Below are 27,749 nucleotides of genomic sequence, written 5' to 3' on the forward strand. Positions count from 1 at the left end.
GGGTATAGAGACCAATCAGCTGGGTCTAGGGGAGGAGGCATTGACAAGGCAGTTGGGAAAAAGGTACAAGACCTCCACCTCTGGAGGCAACTTCTTTCAAGCATCAGAGAAACATATCCCTCCAGTCAAGACGCTGTATGTTGTTCTGGGTTCCTCACCATAAGAAGGACATTGAGGTCCTTGAACGAGTCCAGGGAAGGGCAACCAGGCTGGTAAAGGGATTGGAGGGCAAATCATATGAGAAGCAACTGAGGGAGACGGGGATTTTTAGTCTGGAGAAGAAGAGGCTGAGGGGAGACTTTATCACTGCCTACAACTACCTGACAGGAGGTTGTAGAGTCGTGGGCGATGGTCTCTTCAGCCAGGTGACAGGTGATAGGACAAAGGGAAATGGCAAGAAGCTGTGCCAGGGCAGGCTTAGATTAGATATTAGAAAAAGAAATTTTACTGGAAGAGTTGTCGGGGCCTGGAACAGGCTGCCCAGGGATGTGGTTGAGTCACCTTTCCTGGATGTGTTTAAAAGACGAGGTAGCAAGGAATATGGTTTAGCTTAGGACGGGATTGGTTGGACTTGATGATCTTAAAGGTCTTTTCCAACCTTGTGATTGTGTGATTCTGTGGACTGAAGTTTCCATACCTGAGGGAATTGGTTTACTATGACCTGGGCAATGTGCAGTTACCACAGATCCTGATGAAGTCCATTGAATGTGACCCATGTGGTAGAAGTTTTTACCAACTTACTGACAGTAATGGACTTGAAAGGTGAAGAAGCACTGACAGTGGATGAAGTGGCTGACCACCTCTGACAATATAAAGAAAGTCTTTCTTCCTCTCTTTTCTCGGTTGAGCAGAAACTGTCCTGGGAGGTCCGGCATCACAAAGGGGTTAGTTCCTGTTCTCCACCTGTACAGACCAGTGTCGCAGATATTAGGAGTAAGCGTTCCACTGCTGAAGAGGGAGGATATAGGGAGCGCACACCACGAAGCATCCTGTGGAGTTACCTGCATTACCGGAGAGGACATGAGAAAGTGGGGTGGAAAGCTACTGACGGCTGGGGCTAAACCACAGCATTCTGTGTAAGGCCTTGTGAGTGGGAAGATCAGCACCATTGCTGCCTGAGGCAGTTCTGGAAACACCAGCTGGGAAAGCTCTGTTCGTGAAAGGAGGAGTTTGTACTAATAGACAATACTGTGTGAACGTTCCTTAACTCCAACACGAACTTACTCTTTAATCTGGAGGTTTTTTTGTTTTACTTAACCTCTTCTGTGGACAGAGGTGGTGGGGACTGTGCAGCTGAAAGGGTATTTGTTTTAGATGGTAACAACTACCCCCTGTCAAAGTTGAAATTCAAAATTAAATGTTGCTGGAGAATGTGTTAGCTTTTTTTAAACTTCTGTGGACAAGTCATAGCAGTCTTTTTAGAAAATGTGTTGAAAGTGTAGGAAAAAGTTTATATAAGAGTCTAGATGTTTATTTATTTAATTCCAATTAAATTAAAAACATTGTGTTCTCCATAGGAGACATATTATTGAAAATAGTATGGTAAAAATAATGTAGAAAAAAATGTTAGTTTAGATCATGAACTGCCAAAGAGAAGTCACCTGCTAAGGGATGATAGTAGCTTTGAAAGATAAGAGAACAAGAGTATATAGGATTTTTTCTTTTTTGGCTAATTTTTTTTTGCTCCAAACTTTTCAAAAACCTGCATTATTTTGAAACAGGAAATCAAAATGTTAAAGAAATAAGAGTGTAAGAAGCTAGCCAAGCATCTTATTTTCCAACTACAAACATTTTTTAATATTGTTTTGAATTATTGAAAGAAAAATATTAGCATCAGTTTTTTCAGACACTCATAACTAACAACTGGTTGCATTCAAAATAGGGAATTGCTGCTCATAATGCAGTGTGACAAGATTGAGGGTTTAATTCTTAGCAACTATTTTAATCAATTTTTCTGGTGAATATTCTAAATATTTGCAATATTTCTGCTTATTATTGATTTAGTCAGTAAAATATTCATACATCCTAAATTTATTTGCTCATGACTAATGCAATACAAATTCAAAATACAAGATACAAACCTACTTTATTCATACATAGAAGTGGATTGACTACTATAACTATATAACTATAACTATATACTACTATATAACTTGTGAATAGAAAAGTAACGGCCACCGATTACAGTTGGTAATACTCAGAGCATCACAGAAAAAAAAGAAAAAAAACCCAACCCCCTGTTTGTTTGTTTTTTTTGGGGGGGGGGGGGAGGGGGAGTTGTGTGGCTATTGTGGTAGGACATTATGCCTCTTATATTGAAAACAATCCCACAAACCAACAACTGACCCAAAAAACCCCCCAACAAAACCACAAGAAATTATATATCTGTTTTGTATTCAGGTCTGTTAACTTTTTTGTAGCAAAAGAAATTTTTATCTCATCTCTAGTTTTGCTTCTTTCTTGGTAGCACGTACACTTCTGAGTTGTTGCTAATAATGTATCTGCTAAAATTTGTTGCTGTAACTGTGCAAAACCCATAAAACTGCAAATTACAGAAGTGCCTGAGTGTCTGCATAGTGCCTGCGGCCATATATATATATATATATATATCTATCTCATATCCTGTCATATCTCTTTTTGTCTAAAGTGTACCAGGTTTATGGCTATTAATAAACATTTTCCAGGTGTTGCTGAGTCTTACTCTAAATTTCACAATGTAATTCTTTGTGTTACAGCTGTAGTTGTATGTGGAAGGTGAATTCCTGCCAAGGAAAATTAGTGCCTGTGGCAGGCGTGATAACTCTGTGAAGACGTGGGTTAGTACTTACTGGTTCCCTAATCTGGAAATACATGTCAGATGTACAGTAGATGTCCTTCAGGGAAGTCATCCTTTAACAGATGCAATGAAATAAATGAGCTAGATGGCAGCGGTAAGCGTAACTCTAGCTTTTCATCTTAAGTGAGCGTGTTCTTGTTTCCAGTGCATCTTCTCCCAACCTGTTGTGCTCTGGTTATTTCCCCGTCATTGCTACATTTTATTTATGGTCTTTTCAGCACATTCAAAACATTGTTAAATTTCCTCCTCTGTTCCCAGTTTCTTTACAGAGTGATGGTAAGCTACTGTGACATTGACATGTTGATTGGATTTAAAAATAAAAAAGGGAAAACAAAACCAAATAGTCTTGAGCAGATTTCCATGTGATTGCTTTTGTCATGATTTCCTTCACCATACACTAACTTACAAGTTCATTAATGGTCAAACAATTATTTGAATTGTTCTTTACCCAGAGATCACTAAAATGAGGTTTTTTAAATTAGATGATGGAATCTTTTGCAAAGGCTTTGTTAATTCCAGAGTTGAATATGATGATAATAATGTCCTTTTTTCCTTTGCAACTACCCAGCCTATTATAGGTAGACTAAGATTTTTTTAAAAAAAAATATATGGAGAAATAAGATTTGTAAACAAGAAACCAGAGCCTAAGTCAAAATCATAATAAACATGCTCCCAATAAAGTGTCATTCATTTTTCTTTTAAAACAGAAAACTTGGGTGTGCATATGGCAATTTATATGATTTGGTTTTTTAGGTTAATAAAATGTGTAGATTTACTCTGATCACAGCTATGGACCAGTCTGATTAATACTTAAAAAATTGCACACCTTTACTGATATGAGATGCCCTGTTTCAGAGGATTTACTTTACGGCAAGTGGTCAAGCTGTCAGGTTGCTCATCCATGTGGTTGATCACATTGTATCTTTTAAAACTATTATCGCAAAAATTGTATAGTAGATTCAACAAAGCACCCAACTCTAGCCCACTGATATCTTTGGAGGTATTTTGGGATTATTCCTGCCTCTCAGCTGGAGCCTGCATGGTGGCAATCTAAATTTTAACAGGATTAGAAGTGTAGAAAACATGGAGAAGATCAAAATGGAGTCATGAGGATTTAAGACTTCCTAAGTGCATGTTCATGAATCATTAAATTAAAGCAAAGTTAAAGACATGTGTGTGGCTGTACTTGTGCACTTGTGTAGTGAAACACATGCTTATCTGTGATAAAATGCAATATGGTTCAGTTCCACATGCATTCCTGGTATTATCCAGGTACAAAGACATTGTAAGTATAGCAGGTATTTGTTATGTGTGGCTATGATTCTGTTACAATTCTTAGGGAATGAGATTAAAACAACAGTCGTACTTACTTTGGTCCAGAAATCAAAGGGACCTTAGAGTAGGTAACTGATCAGACTAAGGAGCAGATAGTCATAATGTATGGGAGTAGGATTTAAGATATGTTTATTTTGCATTACAGAAAACGCTGCTGATTTCTAGATTTCTGTTCCTGACTCTTCACAAGAATACTAAAAGGACCTAAAACCTTTTTATCTGTCATGTTTTTAACCCAGCCAGCTGCAAAGCACCATGCAGCTAGCCTCACATTCACTCACCCCTAGTGGGATGGGGGAGAGAATTGGAAGAGTAAAAGTGAGAAAAATTGTGGGTTGATATAAAGGCGATTTAATAGGTAAAGGAAAAGCAAGGCAATGAATTTACTCACCACTTTCCATGGGCAAGCAGTTGTTCAGCCATCTCAAGGAAAGCAGGGGTCCATCATGCATAGTGGTTACTTGGGAAGACAAATGCCATCACTCCAATGACCGCTGCCCCTTCTACCCCCCTGTTCTTCATCCCCTTGTCCCTTATAAGCTAAGCATGATTAGATATTGTATGACCCTTCCCCTTGGGTTGGTTTGGGTCAGCTAGCCCAGCTGTGTCCCCTCCCAACTTCTTGTGCGCCCCTAGCCATTCTGCTGGTGGGGTGGTGTGAGAAACAGAAAAGGCCTTGGCTTTGTGTCAGCACTGCTCAGCAATAAAATAACCCACCTCTATATAACAAAACCATCTATATATTATCAAGACTGTTTCCTACACAAATCCAAAACATAGCCCCACACTGGGTACTATGAAGAAAATTAAGTATATCTCTGCTGAAACTAGGACACTAGGAAATTAAGCAGTAGTTATATTGCGTATTAGGCAGAAGGAACTGGGCAGTTTCAGTTACTGATCCTGAGGACAGCGTGGAAAAGCTGCCAAAAGGAAGGATACCTATTTAGTGCATGTACCTGGTGCTTTCATGCATTTATATGGAAGTAAATCCAGACCTAAAGACAGGATCTTTGAGCAACTGTTTTATGTGATATTTGCTTGCCGGCTTACGTTGCACTGTGAACATCTGTATTCCTATGAGATAGCTAGTATTCTGAGCTGCTTGCCTCACATACTAGGTTTTAACACTCTTTGTACTTTCCGTATTTTGCTTTGCTTCGGCACATAGCTTTTGCTTTTCTTATTAAATTGCCCTTATCTTGACTCAGGAGCATTTCTGTCTTATTTTCTTCCCCTGTGCTATTGAGAGGGAAGAAGGGGAGTGAGAGACACGCTGGGTGGGCATCTATCAGCCAGTCAAGGTCAACCGACCTCATCTAGGCATTGAAAACTCTCCCAAACCCAGACTGCAAATCCACAGGCTTTCTTCATTCAGTCTCCCTGTGCAGACTTTATTATTGAATGTTGCATGAAGAGGAGCCAATCGTATAACAGGAAAAAATACTATAAACTTTTTTCTGGCCATTGTAATTTCTTCAGTTATAATAACTTTAGCTCTTCTCTGTTGGCCTGGTTTAGTGTTTTGGAGTCTTTTGGAAGTGGAATGGGCTTTGTTTTGCATCTTCAGCATGCAGTACTTGTCAGAAGTACTTAAAAAGCAAACATTCTTTTAACAAAGTTTTGCAAATGGTAGAATGGAGTGTGGATTTCAGTAATAGAGATCTACAACTACAGATGCTGTAAGAGGTGCCAATTTATATCCTATTCACAATTAACTTCAGGGAATTCCAATTCCTGAATATTAGGGAATCGAATCCCGGCAATTTAGTGAAAATCATAGCCAAATACTAAAGAAACACATGATACACTGTATGCAGGAGAATATATCAATGCTTGAATATCAGGCAAGTTTGAGAAATTACCTAAGCAGCTTTTAAAACCATGTTCTGTTTGAAAAAATTATGTATGTACTTGGGAATTTAACTTCACAGAAAGTCAATAGGATGAAGTCCTCAAATGTTGCCTAATTGGTTTTGAGCATTTTATACTTACCTATATAGCACATTCTCTCTATAAAAACTAATGCAAAGATGAGTATTGGTTGGGGTTTTGTAGAGTTAAAGGAGGAGAGATACACAGTTGTGATGACCAGCCTCTTACAAATATTTTGGTTTCCATCAGGATATTCATATGTGTTTCCACCATTTAACAAAGGTGCTCCAGCTCAGCAGAGCACACAGACACTTGCCTTTTTCACGCTTCGTCCATGAACACTTCTTTCCACCCCTCGGCCAGCCCTTGCAGACATGTACGTGCACCATTGCATTGGTATGTCAGGGTGGTTTCCTGTGTCTTTGAATCAGACCTTACTCAGTAACCAACTTTAGATGCCAAACCCTGCCAGCACAGCAGCCTTCTCTTCACAAAATAATAGCTGTGGTTAAGATGTCATTCTCCATAAATCAGTTTTGGCAAGGATGACAGCTAAGGGCAGGACCTGGAGTTGTCTCTAGAGGGCCTGAGCCATTCAAGTGACCTTAATCCTCCCTCTTATTACCCTGGCTTTGTGGAAGGGAGATGGCCTCACTTAAACAAGACAGAATGAGTTTTTCCTTTAGTCTTTTCCTTTTGGTCACAACTACAAAAGACCTGGGACATTCTGATTAATTAACATGCCTTGGGTTAATGAAGAATAAAATTAAAATAAAAATGTCTGAAGCCTGGAGAGGAATGGAAGCATGTAGTGACAATACAGATTTTAAATACTTGTGGCTGTTTGTATAATTTTCCCAGGGTTTGCTTCTCGTTGTCTTGAAGAGGTAAGAGTGGAAGGACAAGCAGAAGGTTCTGTTTGGACCATGATGTGGTAACATTTCAGCTTTTAGGAAATCTAAATAGCCTGATGCTGATGGTTGCCTTCTCTAAAAGTAATTTTAAATATTGAGAATTGCTGTAATTTTGTTATAGCAATGCACCTTACTGATCATGTTTTTCATAGAATAAGATTGTATATGAAGATAGTAGTAGAAATTTCCAGAGAAGCTGTGGCAGTCATGCAGGTGGACTTGTAAGGTGTAATTTCTCAGTCTGGAAAATGTTCTAAACTGCTCTGAGGTAATTTTATGTAGTGAATTGAGAAAATGCATACTCCATGTAAATAAGTAAAAAATGTAAGTAAGTAGTGGAAAAAATGTTCTTTTACCCACACAAGTTTCTTTTTATGAGTTGCACTTGGCTTTTTGGCCTCTGTATCTTGCAAACTATTAGTTTCATTGATCTCTATGCTTTCTTAATGACATAACTTTCTGAACTTAAGGACTTTTTCTCAAAAGTCCAGGGTATGTTTGAGCTGATTGTTGTGAATGTGAAATAATCAGACATCAGTGCAGGATCTTTTGTAATGATAAGAACGTGTGTCAAAAGCATTTTCTTTTTCCTGATAAAGTACTTTGTTTCAGGAGAAAAAATATCTTTCCATTGTGTTGTGGAATGAGATCTGTATAATGCATTGAGATACTGCTACTGTAGCAATTTAGACTTTGATAGTGTCTGATAGACATGCTTGAAATGTATATATCAGTTAACAAGATTATTACTTAAAAAGACAATTATATTTTTACTGAAAAGTTTTTGAAGTAATGAGATATTTAATGAAGCATGAAACTTCTAAATGAACCATGAAAGCGGTAATTAAACTAATTAACTGAGTATAAAGCGTCTTAGAATACATACATTATGTGGGCTGTATGCTTGTTATTTCTGCTTGGTTAAACTGACAACTAGGATAGCATTCTCTACTATCTTTTAGGAGAAACAATATTAAATAATATCTTGTTTTTAATGCAAGGAAAAAATAAATGTTTCTTTGTACTGCTCAGAAACTTGGGCGGTGCAGTTTTAAAAATTACACTTTAGTATCCCTCAACAATGGACTTGATCTGGGAAACAAAAACGTACTGAATGTGATTGCAAGTTACTGCAAGAATCAATTTCTGGAGTTCTTTCCAAGCTAACATTTCCCATCCATTCTTGGTATAACTATATAACACGTGGACATTTATTCTTCTTTTTACCTGTTTGTTCTTTTTCATCCCTTAAAGGAGGAAAGATGCTTTTCTGAGATGCACTGGTCAAATATCTTGGGTTATATGTAAACTTAGAGACTCTCACATGGAATTACAGTTTAACATTGAACAAAACCTTTATTGCATGCTTTTTTTTTTGCTGAACAGATCTCCTAGGCACATGTCTCCTGCTGGTAAACAGAGGTTTCCTGCTGGATCATGACATGCAATGCAGTCTTGGCACTGATGTGTTTTGTTGCAAAGACTGAGACCTGGCTTATGCTGGAGGTAGAAAGCAATGTCCTTGCTCTTCTAGCATCTGCTTAGTACTCCTGCTCAGGATACAGCAGGGCAGGTTTACTAGAGTGATATTGTCACAGACCACTATAGTTAAGGCAGCCTAAACCTGCTGAGAGTCTATCCCTTTACTCTTGCGTACTTGTGGTACACTTGTGGATTGAGATAGCATTCCTATGTCTAAGTGGATGGAGGAGGCAAAAGACCTTCCCTTTGCCTGGGTCCCTGAGGAAGGAAGGGATCTATTTCTTTCTTCCCAGCACTCTTGCCCATATGAGCAGGCTGACAGGAGAAGTGAGTATGAAGTGTGTACAATGCAGACTGCCTCCATGTTAGGTAGTAGTCCAATGAACACAGCAAGAAATCTGAAATTATCATGTGAACCGGGTGTACATTGCTATGCTGCTTTGCTTTAGTACATGGAACAGTAAGGTCTTTACAGTAATGGATCTGCATATGCCCGTGGTTACAGATAGTAAAGTTCCTACGTGGTATTTTCTAAAACACTAAGGATATTGAGATAACAGAAATTATCTGATCTCAGTGTCTTTTTAATTAAAATTGAGGAAAATTTGCCGGAATTACTGGGAAATTATGTATTTTTAACATGAAGAAAAGCACAAATATTCAGTGAAAGTTGAACAGTGCAGAACTTGTTTTGGGAAATGAAGTGTAACAGAGTCCACAGAATTATTTTTCTTATTTCCCGTCCCTAGTCAGCCAACTAGTTCTGCATTGCAGTCAGGTGGTATCAGCAAAGAAGTATTCCAACCACACTACCGGAATCGATCCATTTATTTTGCAGCTGAATGCAACATTGTTTAGAGGGCAAAGTGTTTCCCTACAGTTCTCATTTAAGTCCTACCATTAATAATGTATGAGGAAGTTATAACAATATTATTCCTTTACATGCCCCTGAAGTAATACCACTTGCAAGTTAGTTGAAATAAGTTAGTATGCTTACATGTATTCAGATGTATGTTCTGTGTTCACTTAGGTCAGATTCAAATGGTAATTTCTCAGTGGCACTGGAACTGAAAGGTATTATAACCAATTCCATGTTTCTTTTGTTCTTTTAAATTTTTTTTTTTTTCACTGTATTGTGTTTTAAGGAGCTGGCCAATATTGATATTTAAAACAGGAAAGTGTTGGAGGGTTTTTCAGCTTATGTTAGTTACCATATACATTAATATACCAGTACAGTAATACATTACATTACAGGGGATATTTGAGAATACTGTGAGGCTTGTTCAGTGCATTATTTTTTTCAGAAATACACGCTAAGTGGTCAGGCTGTTTTGTAGATAGAAACTTGCCAGAAGCCAGTATGAGTTACTGTATTATAGAGGAGTGGTAGCATAACCCAAAGATGTAGAGCTCTGTGTTTTCTGCAGTAGAAGTGTATTATTCTGACAAGGACGAAAGCAGAAGTCATGTAAAGTCACTGATAACAAATAAAGAGTTACTCATTGCAGCTAAAACATTTTTATTTTAGTTCAGTTAAACATTTACTGGTCTGTGCAGTGGTTAACTGATAGCTTCTTACTTTTTATGCAAAATAAAAAACCAAAGTAACTTAAGTAACTTTCAAAAGTTTTTTTTAATAAGTGTGAGTCCTTCCTCATATAAATACAACTGATTCAAAATTAATACAAGATACTATAAATGTCTGCAAATCTAATTGAAAATCTTTAGTTTACAGTGTGAGTTTTCTCCTGGCAGTTTCCTGAACCTGTTTCTTAATATATTCTTAGTTTAGTCATTACAAGAGCACTGTTTTCATTTGTTTAGATTTAGTGGTTAAAGTGTTCCGTAGAAGTAGGTGATCTCATTGCTGTCTGCTTTAAACCAGCTGAGTTAATCACCTGTGAGGTATTGTTTTCACTGGTCAGTTCTGGATAATTTTTACCTTGATTCCACTTGAAGGGAGACATTGTTTTTCCTGGTGCTTTGTTAGGCTCTTTTGTCTTGCAGTAGAGTTGCTCAAAGTACATGCTTGGTTACTTCATACAATGAATGGCAAATAGCACTGGAAATTAGCGCAAGCCTATTTACCAAGCACACTCTGATAGTGAAGAAACTGCCTTTCCGAGATTCAAAGCATGGAAGGCTTTTAAAATGCATACATAATATTTTCTCATAATACAATGTGGTCTATTTCCTCCAGTTTATTATTCCTGGTTGTGACGATACAAGTCACTGCAAATGGTTAACAGCATGGGAATTGGCAGTACTAGTCAGATTAATGGCCTGTCTAACTCACTGTTCAGAGTGGACACTGCCAGAGGCTTTGGAGGAAATTTCTAACAGAGCATTGTTAATTGTAAGTGTTAATAGAATAATGAGATAACATCATAACCATGAAGTCAAAAACAGCGAGCTTTTAGGGTTTTGGTTTCAGAATTTTCTCTCGAACAACAAAGCCTTGACTTTTTCAAATCTTAAAGGCCAAGAAACACTGTTTCACTTACGTGCAGTGTCTGCGTAGTGTAAAGTAGTTGAGAAACTACTATATTTCAGAAGACTTGCAATAAGATTCTAATTTGGCAACATTTTTGGCCATATTTTGGCAATATTCTTGTACCCTGAAAAATTCCAGATTGCATGCCCTTCAAAATTGATCATACCTAATGTAATTTTGTCTGAATTTTTGTGTAGTTCATTATACCTTCCCCCCTACCCCCAACCACCGATTCCTCCCCCGCCCCCCCCCCCCCCCCCCCCCCGGTCGAAACTTCAGTTTAACATACTTAAAGAGGGTTTCAAGGGGTATTCACTACCCTGCAGCTGATTGTCTACATAGTTGGCTGATGACTCTGGATATAGGCAGAGCTGGATGTAGAAATAATAGAAAAGTGGCCATTGTGTTTGAGGACAAATGATCATACAAGTGCTAACTCACTAGGGGAAGGGGAACCCTGAAAGGTCTGGCAGTCCCAAGGTGACAAGTATCTGGATATTTCCTATCTGAAAACAAGTTTTGCAAGCAAACCTTTGAGGTTTGTTCAATCAGCAGCTATTGTGGACCCCTCCAACTAGGGTGCCAACAACCTTCCATATTTGGTGACACGCAGCAAAGATGCAGCTGGGGGCTGCAACATCCGGATGATTTACCGTGTTGAGGAAAAAGACCCAATTTGTTTTGAAAAGGCCTTGGTGATTTATGCCTAATTTATGTGAAGTATGTATTGACACAGTCCTGCTTACTGCTTTGGTCTCTGTCCTCTATAGTATTTATTGTCTTATAATATGCTTTCTCGGGTGTAGCCTTTTCTCCTTTTAGTGGATATAAAACCCACGTAAACCAGACTGGAAGTCGAGTACAAGGGAAGTACTAGAACCAACTGTTCCCAAAGCTCTTAATTACTGTTTTTCAACAGACAGAAAATCCTGTAGGGAAATTACCTTTTGCTCCTTTGCTGCATTTTTTTTATTTCTAGATGTTATTCTAACAGTAACAACAGGACAGATTTTTCAGTTATTCTAACAGTAAAAACAGGACAGAATTTTCAGATAATGTTAATAGCTTTCTTTCATACTGATTAATTCAGTTACTGAGAATTTATTTATCTAAGAGATGAAGGTATTTGATCTGGTGTTACATATATGGTATGTTTTGTGTTTCCAAACACCAAATAATTAAAAACTGGTTTTACTGTTATCATCACATGTTTTTGTTATCATTTATACATGGGAAACATGGGAAACAGTTTACTTGACAAAACTAACATGCCACTATACTACTCTTGACTTGGAGATGTCAAATGTGATAAAATGTGTTTAAATGGAAATAGTTTGCACTCTGCATCCAAAAAGTATGATAGTGATGTAAATTAAGACACTCATCTGAAATTCAGTGTACCTACATTAGAGTATTCGATTTTTTCTGTATTCTTTAAGTGTTCCTTAGAAGACTGTAGTGAAATATTTTTGCATGTCAAGGATAAGTGAGGCTTAACTATTAACAAGCTATAGAAAATAAACAGGGAAAATAAGCAAGCAATGAATGAGAAAGTGAATTAATTAAAATATTTCTATAAAATATTTTTACTGTTTATACATGTTAACTATTAGTTATTGATAAAGTCCAATTTTGATTTATGTGTAATAGGTTTATTTGGAATAAATGACAAACTGTTCAACCATAGCTTTTCCTGTGGGCTGGGTCAGGATTGATTCCACCTCTTAAACTAATCTTGCCTTTATTGTATTATGTCCTGATTAATATTTTAGTATGTAACACAGGAAATTGCTTCTCTTGCTTTTCTGAGAATCTACAGCCTCATTCAGAACCCACTGATGTCCTCCAAAGAGGTTCCCATTTATATCAGCTGATGTGGCTTCAAGATACTAAGGAATTTCTAGTTTTCTTTCACTGTGAGAAATTTTCAAACTTTGGGCCAGTGTTGCAGCAAACATGGACCAAGGGCTCCTATTGCAATTGTGAGTATGTGGTGCCAAATGCTGATGTGGGACATAGTAATTCTGCCAGTTCATACTTATTCAGCACTTTTGAACACATTTTCTGACAGTTTGCCTTTTAGCAGCAGGCTAATGCCAGGTCAGATGTTCATGCTGCACCCATTACCTTTTGTGCTGTATCAGATATGGTCTGTACTCCTGCAACTAGCTCAGTGTCAGCATAAGCTTCCTGTCTTGTGCTCTGACTTAGCTCAGCAGACTTGTGATTGTATACTCATGCCTGATTCAGACCAAATTAATAGTGCTCAGTGACCTGCGGGGCACAAATTAGGTACTGTTGGTGGTCTTTGGGCACATTTACACCTGTATGAAACAGTGGATAAAGTGTTCAAGCTTCACTTTTCACAGCAGTAGTCTTCTACTTTACAGTCTCATTCAACAGTGGGAGCTGATGGTGGCATAGTTCTTGATAAACTCTCTCTCCTCACCCCCCTGCATTTTAAGTGGAAAAATTGTCATTTTCCCCCATAGCAGCAATTGCCACTAATCCCTTTTCTGGTTTTGCTTTGGGGGTTGGTTTTTAATTTTTTTTTCCAAGCAGCTTCTATTCTATTATTCCTAGCAGCTCAGGTCTAATAACGTATAAATAGTAATTTCACTGTGTAGTTGCAGGTGAGTATTTGAACCAACATCTGGTCTGTCTGTAATGACAATCTTACAGGTGTGCAGCCCTTGATTTCCTGGATATGGTAAAACAGATTTTACTGGTTTAAATTTGTTGTAAGTGGCTTATGGATGAAGGGCCTTATGGTGTCATCCAGGGAAGAATCAGTATCTTTGGTATGTTTTCACAGTAGAACTGTTTTTCTCAATGCTAAAGAATAGGTTTGTATCTTATTAAGTAGAATATATACAAAGTGCTCTACAAGCATTGCAACTATGTTTCAGTGTCAAACCTAGTTGGATTTTTTAAATGCTATTATAGCATACTTCCCTGTCTTTTATATCCTTTGGTACAAAAAGTCTTTGGTTCTACATAGTAAAGACACTTTCCTAAAAAATAGCCGTCAGAACATACGCAATATACTTATGTGTATTATGTAGTATTATGTATTTTGTATGATGTGAATGTGTCACATTTTAAACTATCCAGTTTTTTGTTACAAAGAGCAGCATGCATTTTATTCCCAAGGGCAATTTAGGCTTTTTGCCTATTTTTTGCTGTCTGGTTCCATTTTAACATTCTGGAATGTTATAAAAAAACCTGCTGAGTAGCACGCTGTTTCAACTTTAGTGAGTTCAAACTAACAGCTACTTCACAGGAAAGAAAATAAAATGTCTTCTCTTACTCTTAATTTAATTTGACATCTTTAGTGAGAGCAGACTGTAATCCTACAGAGCTAAAAGGGTTGGGGTTTTTTTTGTACCCATAATAGAGTTGAGTGCAGTAGAAGGAATTCTTACAAATTTATCTTTGGAAATTTCTGGTCCTTAGAGTTACATTTTGGGATGGGTTATTAAATATTTTCTTCTTTCCTTACCCTTGAATTTTCAGCCAGATTATTGCATTTTTCACTTACATTTCAAAGTAGTAGCAACGTGTTTTTGAAATATGGCTGCCATATTTCATCCCAAGGAGTACATTTTGGTGATGGGTCATGTAATCAACATGCAACATGTGTATATGAATTTACAAAGCACTTAGGATCCCAGTGGACTCAGTCTCATGTATATGCTTCTCTGACAGATGTAAGATATTACTAATTAGTCGAAAAGAAGAAGAATAATTTGAAAAGAAGACACAGTCCTTTGAAACAGGATTAAACATAGAATTGTTTTGGAAAAGACCCTTAAGATCATCAAGTCTAACTGTTAGTGCTGCTGAGTTCACCATTAAACAATACCCCTTAGCACCACATCTATATGTGTTTTAAACGCCTCTAGAGATGGTGACTCAACTGCTTCCCTGGGAACTCTGTTCCACTGTTTGACAACCCTTTCAGTGAAGAAATGTTTCATAATATCTAATCTAAACCTTCCCCAGCACAACTTGAGGCTATTTCCTCTTATCCTATTTATTAATTGGGAAAAAAAGACCAGTACCCACCTTGCTACAACCTCCTTTCACGTAGTTGTAGAGAGCAGTAAGGTCTCTCAGCCTGCTTTTCTCCAGGCTGAACAACCCTAGTATTCTCAGATGCTCCTTGTAAGACGTCTGCTCTACACCCCTCACTGGCTTCATTGCACTTCTTTAGACATGCTTCAGCACCTCAATGTCTTTCTGTAGTGAGGCCCAAAATGAAGGTGTGACCTTTGCCAGTGCTGAGTACAGGGGGATGATCACTTCCCTAGTCCTGCTGGCCACAGTATTTCTGATACAAACCAGGATACCATCAGCTTTCTTGGCTACCTGGGTACACTTCTGTTCATATACAACCAGCTGTTGACCAATTCTTCACTAGGTCCTTTACTGCTAGACAGCTTTGCAGCCACTCTTCCCCAAGCCTGTAGCATTTTATGGGATTATTGTAACCCCAGGCCCAGCACTGAGCCTTGTTGACCTCATACAGTGGACCCATCACTCAAGTCTGTAGAGCCTTCCTGCCCTCCAGTGGATCAACATTTTCACGCAGCTTGGTGTCATCTGCAAAACTACTGACAGCGTACTTGGTCCCCCCATCCAGATGACTAATAAAGATACTAAAGAGAACTGGTGCCAATATTAAGCCCTGGAGAACACCACTTGTGACCAGCCACCAAGTGGATTTAACTCCATTCACCACAGTTCTTTGGTCCTGGCCATCCAGCCAGTTTTTTACCAAGGGAAGCATATGCCTGTCCAAGCCGTATGTAGCCAGTTTTCCAGGAGAATGCTGTGGGGAAAAATGTCAAAGGATTTACTGAGGTCCAGGTACACAGCATGTACAACCTTTCCCTCATCTTGTTTGAGAAGGAGATCAGGTTAGTCAAGCAGGACCAGCTTTTCATAAACCCCTGCTGACTGGTTTTCATTGCCTGGTTGTCCTGTATGTGCTCCATGATGATACTGAAGATTATTTGCTTCATAACCTTCCCTGCCACCAAGGTCAGACTGACAGAGCTGTAGTTCCCTGGGTCCTACTTCCAGCATTTCTTACAGATGGGTGTCACATTGGCTAACCTCCAGTCAACTGGAACCTCCCTGGTTAGCCAGGACTGCTGATAAGTGATGCAAAGCAGCTTGGTGAACACACACACTTGGATCAATATCACCCAGCCCTGTAGACTTATGTGTATCTAAGTGGTTTATCAGGTCACTAACCATTTCCCCTTGGGAGCTCCATTCGCCTCCCCATCCCTGTCTTCCAGCTCAGGGGGCTGAGAAAAACTGGTCCTACTGCTGAAGACAGGCAAAGCAGCTGTTAAGTACCTCATCCTTTGTCACATCCAATGGAGATTCTCCTTAGCCCTCCCTTTGTTGCTAATGTATATATAGAAATATGTTACTGTTTTTCATAGCAGCAGTCAGATTAAGTTCTAGCTAGGTTTTGGCCCATCTAATTTTCTTGCTGCATAGCCTAACATTTTTTGTATTCCTCTCAGTTGCTTGTCCTTTCTTCCAAAGGCCATAAAGTTTCCTTTTTTTTCCTGACTTCCAGCCAAAACTCTTTGTTAAGCCAGATTGGTTTTCTTCCTTTTCTTATCTTTTGGCACATAGGGACAGCCTGTTCCTGTGTCTTCAAGATTTCCTTCTTGAGTGTCCAGTCTTCCTGAGCTCCTTTTGCCCTTCAGGACTTCCTCCCAAGGAACTCCACCAAGTAGACTCCTAAACAGGCCAATGTTTGCTGTCCAGAAGTCCAAGGTTCAGTTCTGCTGATCCCATCCCTCTCCTTACTTCTTCAAGAATCAAGAACTCTATCATTTTGTGATTGCTATGCCCAAGATGGCTTCCAACCCTCATATCACCCACAAGTCCTTCTTTTCAGACATGTTACCTTCTTATTTCTTTTTAAAAAGCTATAATTTGAGATTTCATGGGTGAAATGCAAGTTTTTAAGATAATCCTATTTGATCTGCTGGACACTGTAGGACTTGGATTTTCTTCCTATGACTTTGAGGCTCATAAATGCCTTAATGTACTTCTTTGTGAAGATCACAACCCATTTGAATATACTAGAGAAAAACTAGTATGTGAGTAGTACAGCCAAGTCAAAAGTAGATTAAATTTGTAAAATAGTTATAATTGAAGTACGTGTCACTATTTGTCTTGATGTTGTTATACTGCTATAGCGAGTACTCTGAACATGGGGAAGCATCTAGAAATGTGAATCATCTAATTATTAATTTCCAACTGTGATGAAAAGTTGCTAGATATCCAACAACTTCCATATTGCGACCTACATTTTTACTTTTTAATCTTGACGTGTTTTAATGAAGGGGATCTTGTAAACCACCATCTGTGACCTAAATGAGAACACAAAATTCACAGAGCATTTTGCAGAGTTGTGTCACTTGCCAGCCACCACTGTAATGATCTCATGTTACTGTGCAGCAGCCATCAATTTGAGTCATGGCAACAGTGATTAAGAGCAGATTGTGGCCTTTTAAAGGAAGTGCAGAATGCTCCTCTGATTGGCCCAGCTCAAATTCCTTTCCACAGACCTCTGAGGAATGCTGAGTTCCAGCTGTAACTCACTCCTGCCTGGGAAACTGCTGTCAGTGCCCTTCAGCACACCAGACCTCTTGCAGGGGTTGCAATTTGAATGCTTACCTACAGTCTCCTTACTTTTTTGGATGGCTTGTGGTAGAAGTGTTGGAAGAGCTTGCAATGGCTTGAAGCTTTGAGGTTTGGTAGGATTTAACGCACAGTTGTTTTTCTGCAGCCTCCTGGGGTTCTCTCTTCCCTCCTTCAGCGAAAGCTTATGGCTTGGCTGTCCATCAGCAAAGGGCTGCACTTTTACCTGGACTTTTCCAGTGGTGTTTTTTCTGGTATTTATCCACTTGGTGGTTATTGTAACTCAGCACACATTTTAAACGTGCATAATTTCTTAACTGCCCTTCATGATTTTGCTTTGTGTGTTTGGAGGAGTTTGCAAAATCCTTGTGTTGGTCCCCTGTTTCACCCTCATTTTCATAATCATACTGAATTATAGTCACTTTTCCTGCTTTGCAAACTGATGTGATTCTGTAGCCTCATTATAGGTTCATGGGAGATGAATACTAAATCTGCCTTGTTTATTTTTAGGAGGTCTTTTTTATGGACTGCAATGCAAGCCCACTGAAAAAGGCAGCTGCAACGCAGTAACCAGTAGTCCCATGACAGTTCATCAGCTGGGATCTGTTTCACCACCTGGCAATCCGGTTTCAACAGCATGCAACCAGATCAGCCCTAGTTTGCAGAGGTCTATGGATGCTTCTAGCCTGAGTGCTTCTCCATCAGATACAAGGTCTTCACTTTTTTTTTTTTAATATTCAATACTTTAAAAGAGGGTGTTTTATTTCTTCTGTACTTCAAATGCAACCTTTTTGATAATTAAAGTGGCCTAAATCATCGGAAATTTAATTCAACACAATTTAATTTAATTCACATCAGCTGTAGTCATACTGTGCAGATCATTCAAATTGTGGGTGAAATTTGGCCTCACATGTTCAATGTTTGATAGGGGTTTTTTTTGTTAAATAAAGATTTTTACTGTATTTTTGTATTAAGGACATGAAATTTTACAGAGGATGAAAGCAGAAATAGTCCACATTACATCTGTAGGGGCAGTGACCTGTTTTAGCCTTATCATAATGCTAAGAGTGTTATGTTGGTGCCTATCAAGTAACACTAATGTCAGTCAAAATGTTTTCTAATGATGCTCTCTTCTCATCAAATATCTTTGTTTTCAAATTAATTTGTTACATAATTAAGTTAATCAGATCAATTTTTTCCAGTGTGCACTGAGCCACTAGTTAACTTTATTTGTGTTACACTTGTGTCCCTGAAAACTTGTCCTTTTTCCCAGCTCTGGTGGTAGTTTAATATAAACTCTGGCTTCTCCCTGTAAATGTTTCCTAAACCAGAGATAATTGTTTGTTAATTCATTTTTAAATGCATAAATTACTTTTGACATGGTGTCTGCAGGTATTAAAAAATATGAGAGAAGGAAAAATAGGTATATGACAACCTCTGTACAAATACGTGAAGTACATCCCTGGTTATTGTTTACACATACAGTGAGAAAACATTCCAGTGTATTATTTCAAAGCTACTTCCCACTTTTGTAGATGTGAGTTGTGCAACAGTTGCCCTCTGAGTTGAAATGTAACTGTTCATATTTACAAAAGGTCACAAGAGCCTTTGCTTTCCCAAACAGTTTACATTTTACTGTATCACTTTCTTACAAGCCATCGAACAATTTGGAAATAATTCAAGTTGGTAGTATATAACTGGAAGAAAACTTCGCTTTACTGTAAGATAGACTGTGACATGTATGTCACTTCACTTGAGAAGACAGAGTCCCCTAGGACAATTTGGAAAAATAATTAGGCTTCCTGTGTAAACACATCAGGATAAAACATTCAGTGCTAAGATGTTGACAGATGACAAATTCAGATACCTGTCTTTGCGAATAGAACAGAACTGGTGATCTAAAAATATCATTAAGTAATTATTACTTGCTTAATAAATTTTAGGTGTGCCTGTGTGATTCCAGACATTTTTCTCTCAATGTGTGGTTGTGTGTACTGTCACTACTGGGTTAGACATGTTTGGTTTTGTTTTTATTTTAAAGAAACATTTACTAAGGGTAAACTGAAGTTGAAACTCTGATAGAATTGAGGCTCTAGTATCCCTGGAGTATCTTTTAATGATTTATCAATTAAGTTGTTATAAAATCAGTTTGTCACACAAAGACTGTCTATTTCAGCAATTTTTCCCTCAAATTGTTATTTTATAGGGCAAAACAGATTTTAATTCACAGATTGTTGAAACACTGTTGGGCAGTTCAGGTTTTTTTAATCTCTTCAGCAATAAACCACATTAGCTTAAACTGGTTGCCTAGAGATGAATTCATGGGCTGAGTGTCTTCACTGGATTGTATCTCTCAGGCGTCATGAAATGAGCTCTGGCAGCACAATCCAAACCAGGTTATTTGCTGAATTAACCCAAACCGAATGACTTGTCTTGATTTTACTGATGGAAGTTGGAAAAAATGTTAGCATAATTGGAGTTTTGCTACTGATAGCATCAGATTTTGGTACAGAGACCATGGAGGATAATAACTTCCCTATCTTTTTTGAGAGTTTCCCCAAATTTTTTTCAGATTATTCAGTTGTGCTTTGTGAAGCCAGATGTAATACTGCCATTTACTTGGATACAAGTCAGAAAAGGACCTTGAGAGGAGCAAAGGGTTCTTGGCTAGTAAAACAGAAAGCCATGCAAAAAGATAAGAAAACATAATTTTTGCTCTTCTGTGTTATGCCTAAGGTTCATGGTTATGCTGTACTCTCTGGCCCCTGTACACAGAGGGAGAATAGATAGTACTTGCAGGGATCTCTTAGAAATATTCATAAAAGATCTGGCAAAAATCAGGTTGGTTTAGATGGCAATAAACAGACATCTCAATAAACACCATCTGAGAATCTGACTTGGTGGTCTGTCTTTCTCATTTTAGGTGTATTTATTGTCCCCCAGAAAACTACTTAGTTATAGTATGGGCTGGATTTTAAAGACATTGTTTTGGGAGCTGAAATCTTTGTTACTTTTGAATTTAGGCTTAAGTAAGAACTAAATTTCAGATTATCTGTCTCTTATTGCATACTTGAAAGTGTTTTCAATTTTATCTTGTTACGAGACTTTAAAAATGCAGCTTTTCTTCAGCTTCACTGATGGGTATGTTCCTCTGTGCTAGGCATTGGTAACCTTTTGAATGACTATGTGTCTCATTAAAATTCTTGACATTACAAAAATAGACTTATATTGATACAGGATTTTTCCCCCCTACTTACAAAGGATAAAATTAAAATGTAAATAATCAAAGGGGCATAAAATCACCTATTTATATTTTCCAGATAGCGTAGGATGGAAAAATCAAACCTTACTTACTTTTCTTGCTCTGATGAAGACTGCGGATCTCTATTTGGTATCACAGCACATTAACTTGATTTAACTGCCCTATGATGAAGTGTGCTTTAAAAAAGCCCACTGATAGTAGACCCAACAGCCTGAATATATATATATTTTCTCCCCAAATTATTATCCCCTCTGATCTGAATCTTACACAAGGATGAGCTGGTGTAGCAGTCCCATTTTCTCCTTTCTCTCAGTGCAAATTGTATTCAACATGTTAATTGTGATTATATTCAGTACTCTGTTCTGAAAGTGCCATTGTAACCCCAATGGAATAACATAACCTCTGTAACAGCATCCTATACTGACATTCTGTCTGTACAGGATGCTTCTTATTCTGATATACCAAATCAACCATCCATTATAAAATCAAGATCTTGAACAAATGACCCATCTATCTTATAGGTCACCACAGCAACACTCGGTGATACTTAAAGATACATTTTTGCTCTATATGAGCTCTCTCAGTGTACAGATGTGGCATCTGCAAACTGTGTTCTCTCTCATTCAGCCTGTGCCAAGCTTCCCTCCAAAGCAAAAAGAGGCTGAAGTGGCAGCCATGGTTCTCTGAGCACCAACTCTGTCAATGGCTGGGTTTTGATCTTGAAGGACTCTGCCAAAGCTGCAGTCACTGCAGTAGGGCTGTGGTGCAGACATAGGGTGCCGCTGTGAGCTTTCACAGACCTGCCACCTGGTTTTGTGTTTCCTGAAGTCTGTAAGAAAGTTCTGCAGAACTCAAAAGCAACTGCAATATTGCTTCCCCGAGTAGACATCAAAGCTTCCTTCCATATTAAAATAATAAAAAAGAAGCAAGTTGAATAGGTAGAAGTGCATTCTCAAAGGTACTTGTTGTAACTGTTGAAAAAGAGATGAGGTTTGTTTTTAAAATTTTCTTTATGGTGCATACTTCATCTTTTAGAAATTTGAAGTCTGTAGCAATATAATACCATGCAGTAAAATAAATGTAAATAATTGACTATAGGAACTTAACTTTGTAGATAAGTATACAGTATTCCTTGTGTACATGACAGTTCCTTTGGTACATTGCATGTAAATATTTCATATACTGTTTACTTAGCTTTAAGAAGTATTTTTCAATACCTGGTAGATAAGGCACATGTTAACTTAGCTGTCTTTTTTTGACTTAATTTGACCTCCTGAAGTTTTTGTATGACAGGAGGCATTACTGTCTATTTTTTTATGTGAGAAGCTGAGAAGCAGTTATTGAATTGTCCACCTTAACAAAATGTATTTTAGATTTAGAAGAGAAACTAAATTGCCTATGTACTTATTGCACCATTGAAATGCTGGGTTTTTTTCAAAAGTATATTGTGAAAATAATAAGTCCAGGAATTAAGCCCCAAAACAAAAGATGCAGAGGCTTCTGTGTCTTTGAGATCATCAGGTTTATTTAGATACCTGACTCTTTCTACTGTTAGAAACTCTTAAAAGTAGATATTAATATACTGATAGCACCACTGTCTGTCAGCAAATGCAAGACAAGATGTGAGCTGGAAACATAAAGACATAAATCCATTTGGCCTCTACGTATGAACCCATTGCACCCATGAATCAGGGACCCTGAAGTCCTTGTATTTAATTTTTATACCTTTCTGTAGAAAACAGTATTGTTAAAAGCTGCTGTGTTTGCAGCACAGACAGGTTTCATAGTAATATTTCTGTGAAAACCCAGTGATAACAGCAAAATTACACTTGTGAAAAAATCTGATTTCTGACTTGAAGGCAGATACATCATCAAACCAAAACTGAGTGAACCACTTCAACCAGTTCTGCTACATTATTCATTTATTGTGTTTGTTTTGTAAAGTTAGATATTATCTGGTTTTATGCATTACAGTTGGCAAAGTCATTCAGGTTAAATATTTATTCTTTTTAATCAGTTTTCTTCCCATTCTTTGCCAGCAAAAAGAATAGTTATCTCAATCAATATGAGTTCCATACAAGGCAGGAGCATAATGCTTTGGCTCAGAAGCCCAAGCATATTTACACCACAGTTGAAAAAATTTGCATTGGTTTCTGCAGTGATTTATCAAAAACCTCTACAGCAATAGTTTTCAAAAATCTTGAAGTTTTAAATTTGTTTTCCTAAGTGACCTTGTTACATATGTGTTATCTGTATGTGCCTGCTGGTACAATGAGAGTGCTAAAGTTGAGTATTTTGAATAGGAAGAACTTTTCTTGCATGTAGCCTTTCTTTAATTTTATACTTCTGTGAAGACATAAGAACAACTGCCCAACTCTTAATTGGCTTACTTACTTTATTGTACCTTTATTCCAGGTCACTCTTGTCAGGTGAGTCTCTGAACTCTACGACATTAAACTTGTCAGAAAGTCAGTCCACTTTAAGTGTTAAGGAAGACTGGTCTCATGGGTACACGACACTTCCTTCTGTTCCTCCTGACCAAGGTTTACAAAATGGCAGTGAGCTGGGGGACTTACTAAATTTTTCACCTGGAACATCTATGTCCAGTAACTGTGTCTCTAACTCAGTACCATCCTACTTACATGGCATGGAAAATAAGCATTCCCCTTACTCAAGTTCTCACCAGTCCTCAGTCTGGTCTCAATCAGGCCTCTCCAAAAAGAGAGCACTCACTTTATCTCCTCTGTCTGATGGCATTGGGATTGACTTCAATACAATCATCCGTACATCCCCAACCTCTCTGGTGGCCTACATCAACAGTTCCAGGACATCACCAGCAAACGTCTCCCCACAGCCTGAGGTCTATGGACATTTTTTGGGAGTGAGAGGAAGCTGTATACCCCAAAACTGCTCTATTCCAACTGCCCAGAAAGGCCCTCCCATGGCTAATGGCAATGTCACCTTTCCAGGGTACACTGAGAATGGGGCTGGTGAGTACCAACGAATGCAGCAGCTGGAGCAAGCCAGCTTGCAGATGGCTGCCACAAGTAACATGATGATCCAGCAGGGTGTGCCACGCATGGACAACCAGACGGTAGGTGTCCTGAAGAATGAAAGCCTCAATGACTTCTCAAGCCGTGCGATTGACTTGCCTCCTCCACCCTTGTTGCCACTGCCTTCTCCACAAGGACCACCTCCACCATATCATGCTTACCAGCACCGGCATCCACACAGCCTCCCCTGTCCTATTCATCCACTGCCCGTGCCTCATTCTGCCCCGGACTCCCTATTTGATGAAGATGGTGAGCCAGATGTTTTCAATGGCAAGCATGGCTGTCGCTGGGTTGACTGTGGTGCACTCTATGACCAGCAAGAGGAACTTGTGCGGCACATAGAGAAAATCCATATAGACCAGAGGAAGGGAGAGGACTTCACTTGCTTCTGGGCAGGGTGCCCACGAAGATACAAGCCTTTTAATGCCCGTTACAAACTGCTGATTCACATGAGAGTCCACTCAGGAGAGAAGCCAAACAAATGCACAGTAAGTCCGAATTCTGTCTCAACAATAAATTGCTGTCTTTTACTCATGAGAATATAGAGAAGATGTAATTTTGCCTTTGTTTTTCCTACTTAATGATGTGCTTTTTAAACTAGTATGTGAAAATGAATGTCTTCTCCATCCTTACATATAGACAGAAAGGTAAGGTATTGTTTAGTTTGGTATGTACCGACAGACAGGAATAGACAAAAATTTGTCTTCTGTATTCATAAACTGCTGCAACAGTGACATGGTAGACCTTCATAAAGCCAAACTTAATTATCTGCATGAAGGATACATGTGGAAAAAGTGCTGCAGAATAAATGGCAGGATTTATGATGAAATATTCTTCCATCACATTGCTCATTTTTTACTTCAGGAATTTTCAGGGTCTTGCTCAATGTTGCTATGAGAAACTGAGAAGAGTTGGGTATTTTTTAAGGCAGCTATTTGTTTCATCACTAAAAAAAAACCAAACCCAAACAGGTCCACAGCCCTGTTTCCATGAATACAGTAGGAATAAAATTCATAACAACTCTGTGCATAGATTCTAGCAGTGAGCATTCAATCCCCAAAGTCATAGGTTTTATACTGTTTTCTTAGGGTCACTGCAAGTCAGTCTCACATGTATGTGATCACATGAGGTAACAATCGATCTGGTAAACACTAGAATACATAATACAATTATGTTTGGATCCCAGTGAGACATCTATAACATTAGTAATTCAAATTCTTGATTGGCCTCACATACAGTTTGTATATTGGATGACAATTAGTTTGTCATCAGTAGCATAAGTATCAGCAGAAAGCAGCCTCACCACATCTGTTTCCAGTGCTCAACATAATCTAACAAACAATGAATACATAATTTCTAGGAATAATTGCTGATTATTATTTGCTTGAAACAAAGTATGTTTACATGTTGTAAAATATAAATTGGTGCTAGAAGTCTTTTTCAGTGTGTGCCTAACTGAATAATTTTTTTACCATGATGTAAGTGTTTGTACAGTAGAAAGTGGAAATCTTTCACTTTTGTTACTTCAGTTGTCCAGTCTCTGTCAAGGAGAGCAGATATCATCCCAGATTTTTTCTCTTGAATTTAAAGGACTGGGCAGAGGTTGTGTCACAACACTAGGGAAACTCATTATCCTTCTGTTTTGTCATACCAGAGCTTGACCTCAAGATCTCTGCTCTCTGAGTATTTTCTTTAAATATTCCCTTTTCTGCTGTCCAAATATTTCGGATCAGAATTTACCACTAATTTGTTACTCCTCATGAATTCTTTGTCAGTTTTGTGGGGAGAAAGAAGGAGAAATTATTAGGAGTAGAGGAAGTAATTTTTCAAGGAAATAACACATGGGAGAAAAAGAGTTGGAGACAGATATCAGCAGATGAGTGAGGACAGAGAACAGTATGAAGAAGGAGGGCAGGGGTGGTTAAAGAGCACTGAAAAAAGGATTATGCATGTACCCAACTAAAAAGTAGGAGAATTATGGTAAGGGATCCAGTTATACTGGGGATTATGTTAGTAGCATGTTATTCTTTCTGCCCAACCTGTCTTCAAGGAATTCTCACAGTGACCTCATGAATATGAGACCTCAACTGAGGAGTGCTTAGCTTGGAAGGAATCATCATTCCCTGATGACAAATATGTTAATGTTTTGAGAGAATAAGGTACTTCATATGATAATGCTTTTGAGATTACTAAACCTAAACTGAAGTGTGTGCCAAGTCATGGTGTGTCACAGAAAAAAGGAGAGGTGTCTATATTAGCATCCCAAAGAGTGATTGCTTTTATGAACATTAAAAAGTATGATTAATAGTGCCAAGAAGTCTTCCTATGAGAAGCAGCAGCCACATGCTTATCTTGCTTTCATGTTTAGAAGTGTAATGAAATGTAGAAATGCTTAGGGTGACATGATAACCCTCATAGTGTGGGTGTAAATCTGGAACGTAGACCCCCTTTCTTGGGACAAGCACGCAGAAATGGCATTCCTGAGCAACGTTTCAGTGAAACAGCTTGCTGCTCTCTTCATTTACAAATAGTGTGAATTTGGAAAAAACCTCCCTTGGTTTTCTAATGCCAAGGTACCATGGTCTGGAAGTTTCTAAGTACATTTAGGAAACTGTACTTCAGCCAGACCTCTTACCTTTCTCACCAAGCACTGAAATTTACAATCATATCAGTACAATTTAAGGTTTTAAACTGAGATCTTCAGTGAGGTATTAGGGAGAACTATTCGGGCAAAGATGTTCATGAAATATAATTTCTGTCAAAAAACAAAAAAAATTTGTGCAAAAGAAATCTGAAACTTTTCACCAAATCTTTGTGAATGTATGTATTTAAGTGATAAATCAAGCCAATCAATTCATGATCTTTATTGGTCTTTATAGAAATTATTTTCTATGTCTAGGATACCTCTTTCTCTAAAATAGTTATGCAGACCAATAAGAGGCAGTCTGGTAGACCAAGCAGGGAGGGGAAAATGCCAAATACACATCTATTATGGAACCAAACAGATTTACTACAGAGAATGTAGCAGAAGTAATAGGTCTTTGGGAGGAACTGTCTTAATGTAACGCATGAGGACATCAAGGCAGCCATTTACACTAGTAACCTTAGTGACATCACACACTTAGTGACATTGTGTGAACAGTGTATGCATTGATGGTTCTGAACATTTTGCAAGAGACAGTCTTCTCATTAGCATATATTCCAATGGGTCCTAGTCAGTATATTTATCATCCAGTACTTGTTTCTGTGCAACTGAGTGTTCAAAGAGTATTGTTACATGCTGTGTTGTACACCTTTACAAATTGCTGTGGTAGTTCACCCAGCTTTGTAAAGTTTTGTTAACACAAGGTCAGGGTTATTTCTAAGTTGTATTATGGTAACAGCAGTACAGGTGATGCAGAATCAGATGCACAGCTATAACTATAAGCTGAACTTCAGAAAGTTGTTTTATTCTTCTCTGTTACCACTCTGTGGTGATCAAGTCATATATTTGAAAAGAGACTCAAAGAGCAGCTACGACTGCAGTACTTCATGTGCTTTTAGTTAAAATCTGACCCAAGCAGATTATTTATTCCTTTGACCTCAGCATTTGTTTTGGCACATATGAAGTAGTTTCTATTTATCTATGTAACAAAACTTTGAAGTGATGGACTATAGCTACAAGCAATACACTACTCATTAATTCCTTCTGGTTCTGGGTGAGCAGTCTTTGATTCTGGAAGATAAGTGTTATAAGGTGAGTGTTAATCAGATAGCAGCACATAAAGATATGTGATGATCTTCCCAACTGAAGTCAAGCATTCTTAAGATCACAGACTCAGAA

At 38.2% G+C, this 27,749-nt stretch overlaps 1 protein-coding gene across 1 annotated transcript in view; it reads left to right on the forward strand.

The window, feature by feature from the left end:
• Nucleotides 1-27,749, forward strand: part of GLIS3 (GLIS family zinc finger 3) — a gene marked incomplete at both ends in the record, with an annotated part of 172,561 nt that overhangs the window by 16,462 nt on the left and 128,350 nt on the right. The window contains 2 exon segments of the mRNA XM_084278078.1: nucleotides 18,122-18,323; nucleotides 23,289-24,414. Of these exon segments, the coding sequence (XP_084134204.1) occupies nucleotides 18,122-18,323; nucleotides 23,289-24,414 (1,328 nt within the window).

The sequence above is a fragment of the Gallinula chloropus genome (assembly GCF_964237585.1).
Source record: "Gallinula chloropus genome assembly, chromosome: Z".
Taxonomy (NCBI): domain Eukaryota; kingdom Metazoa; phylum Chordata; class Aves; order Gruiformes; family Rallidae; genus Gallinula; species Gallinula chloropus.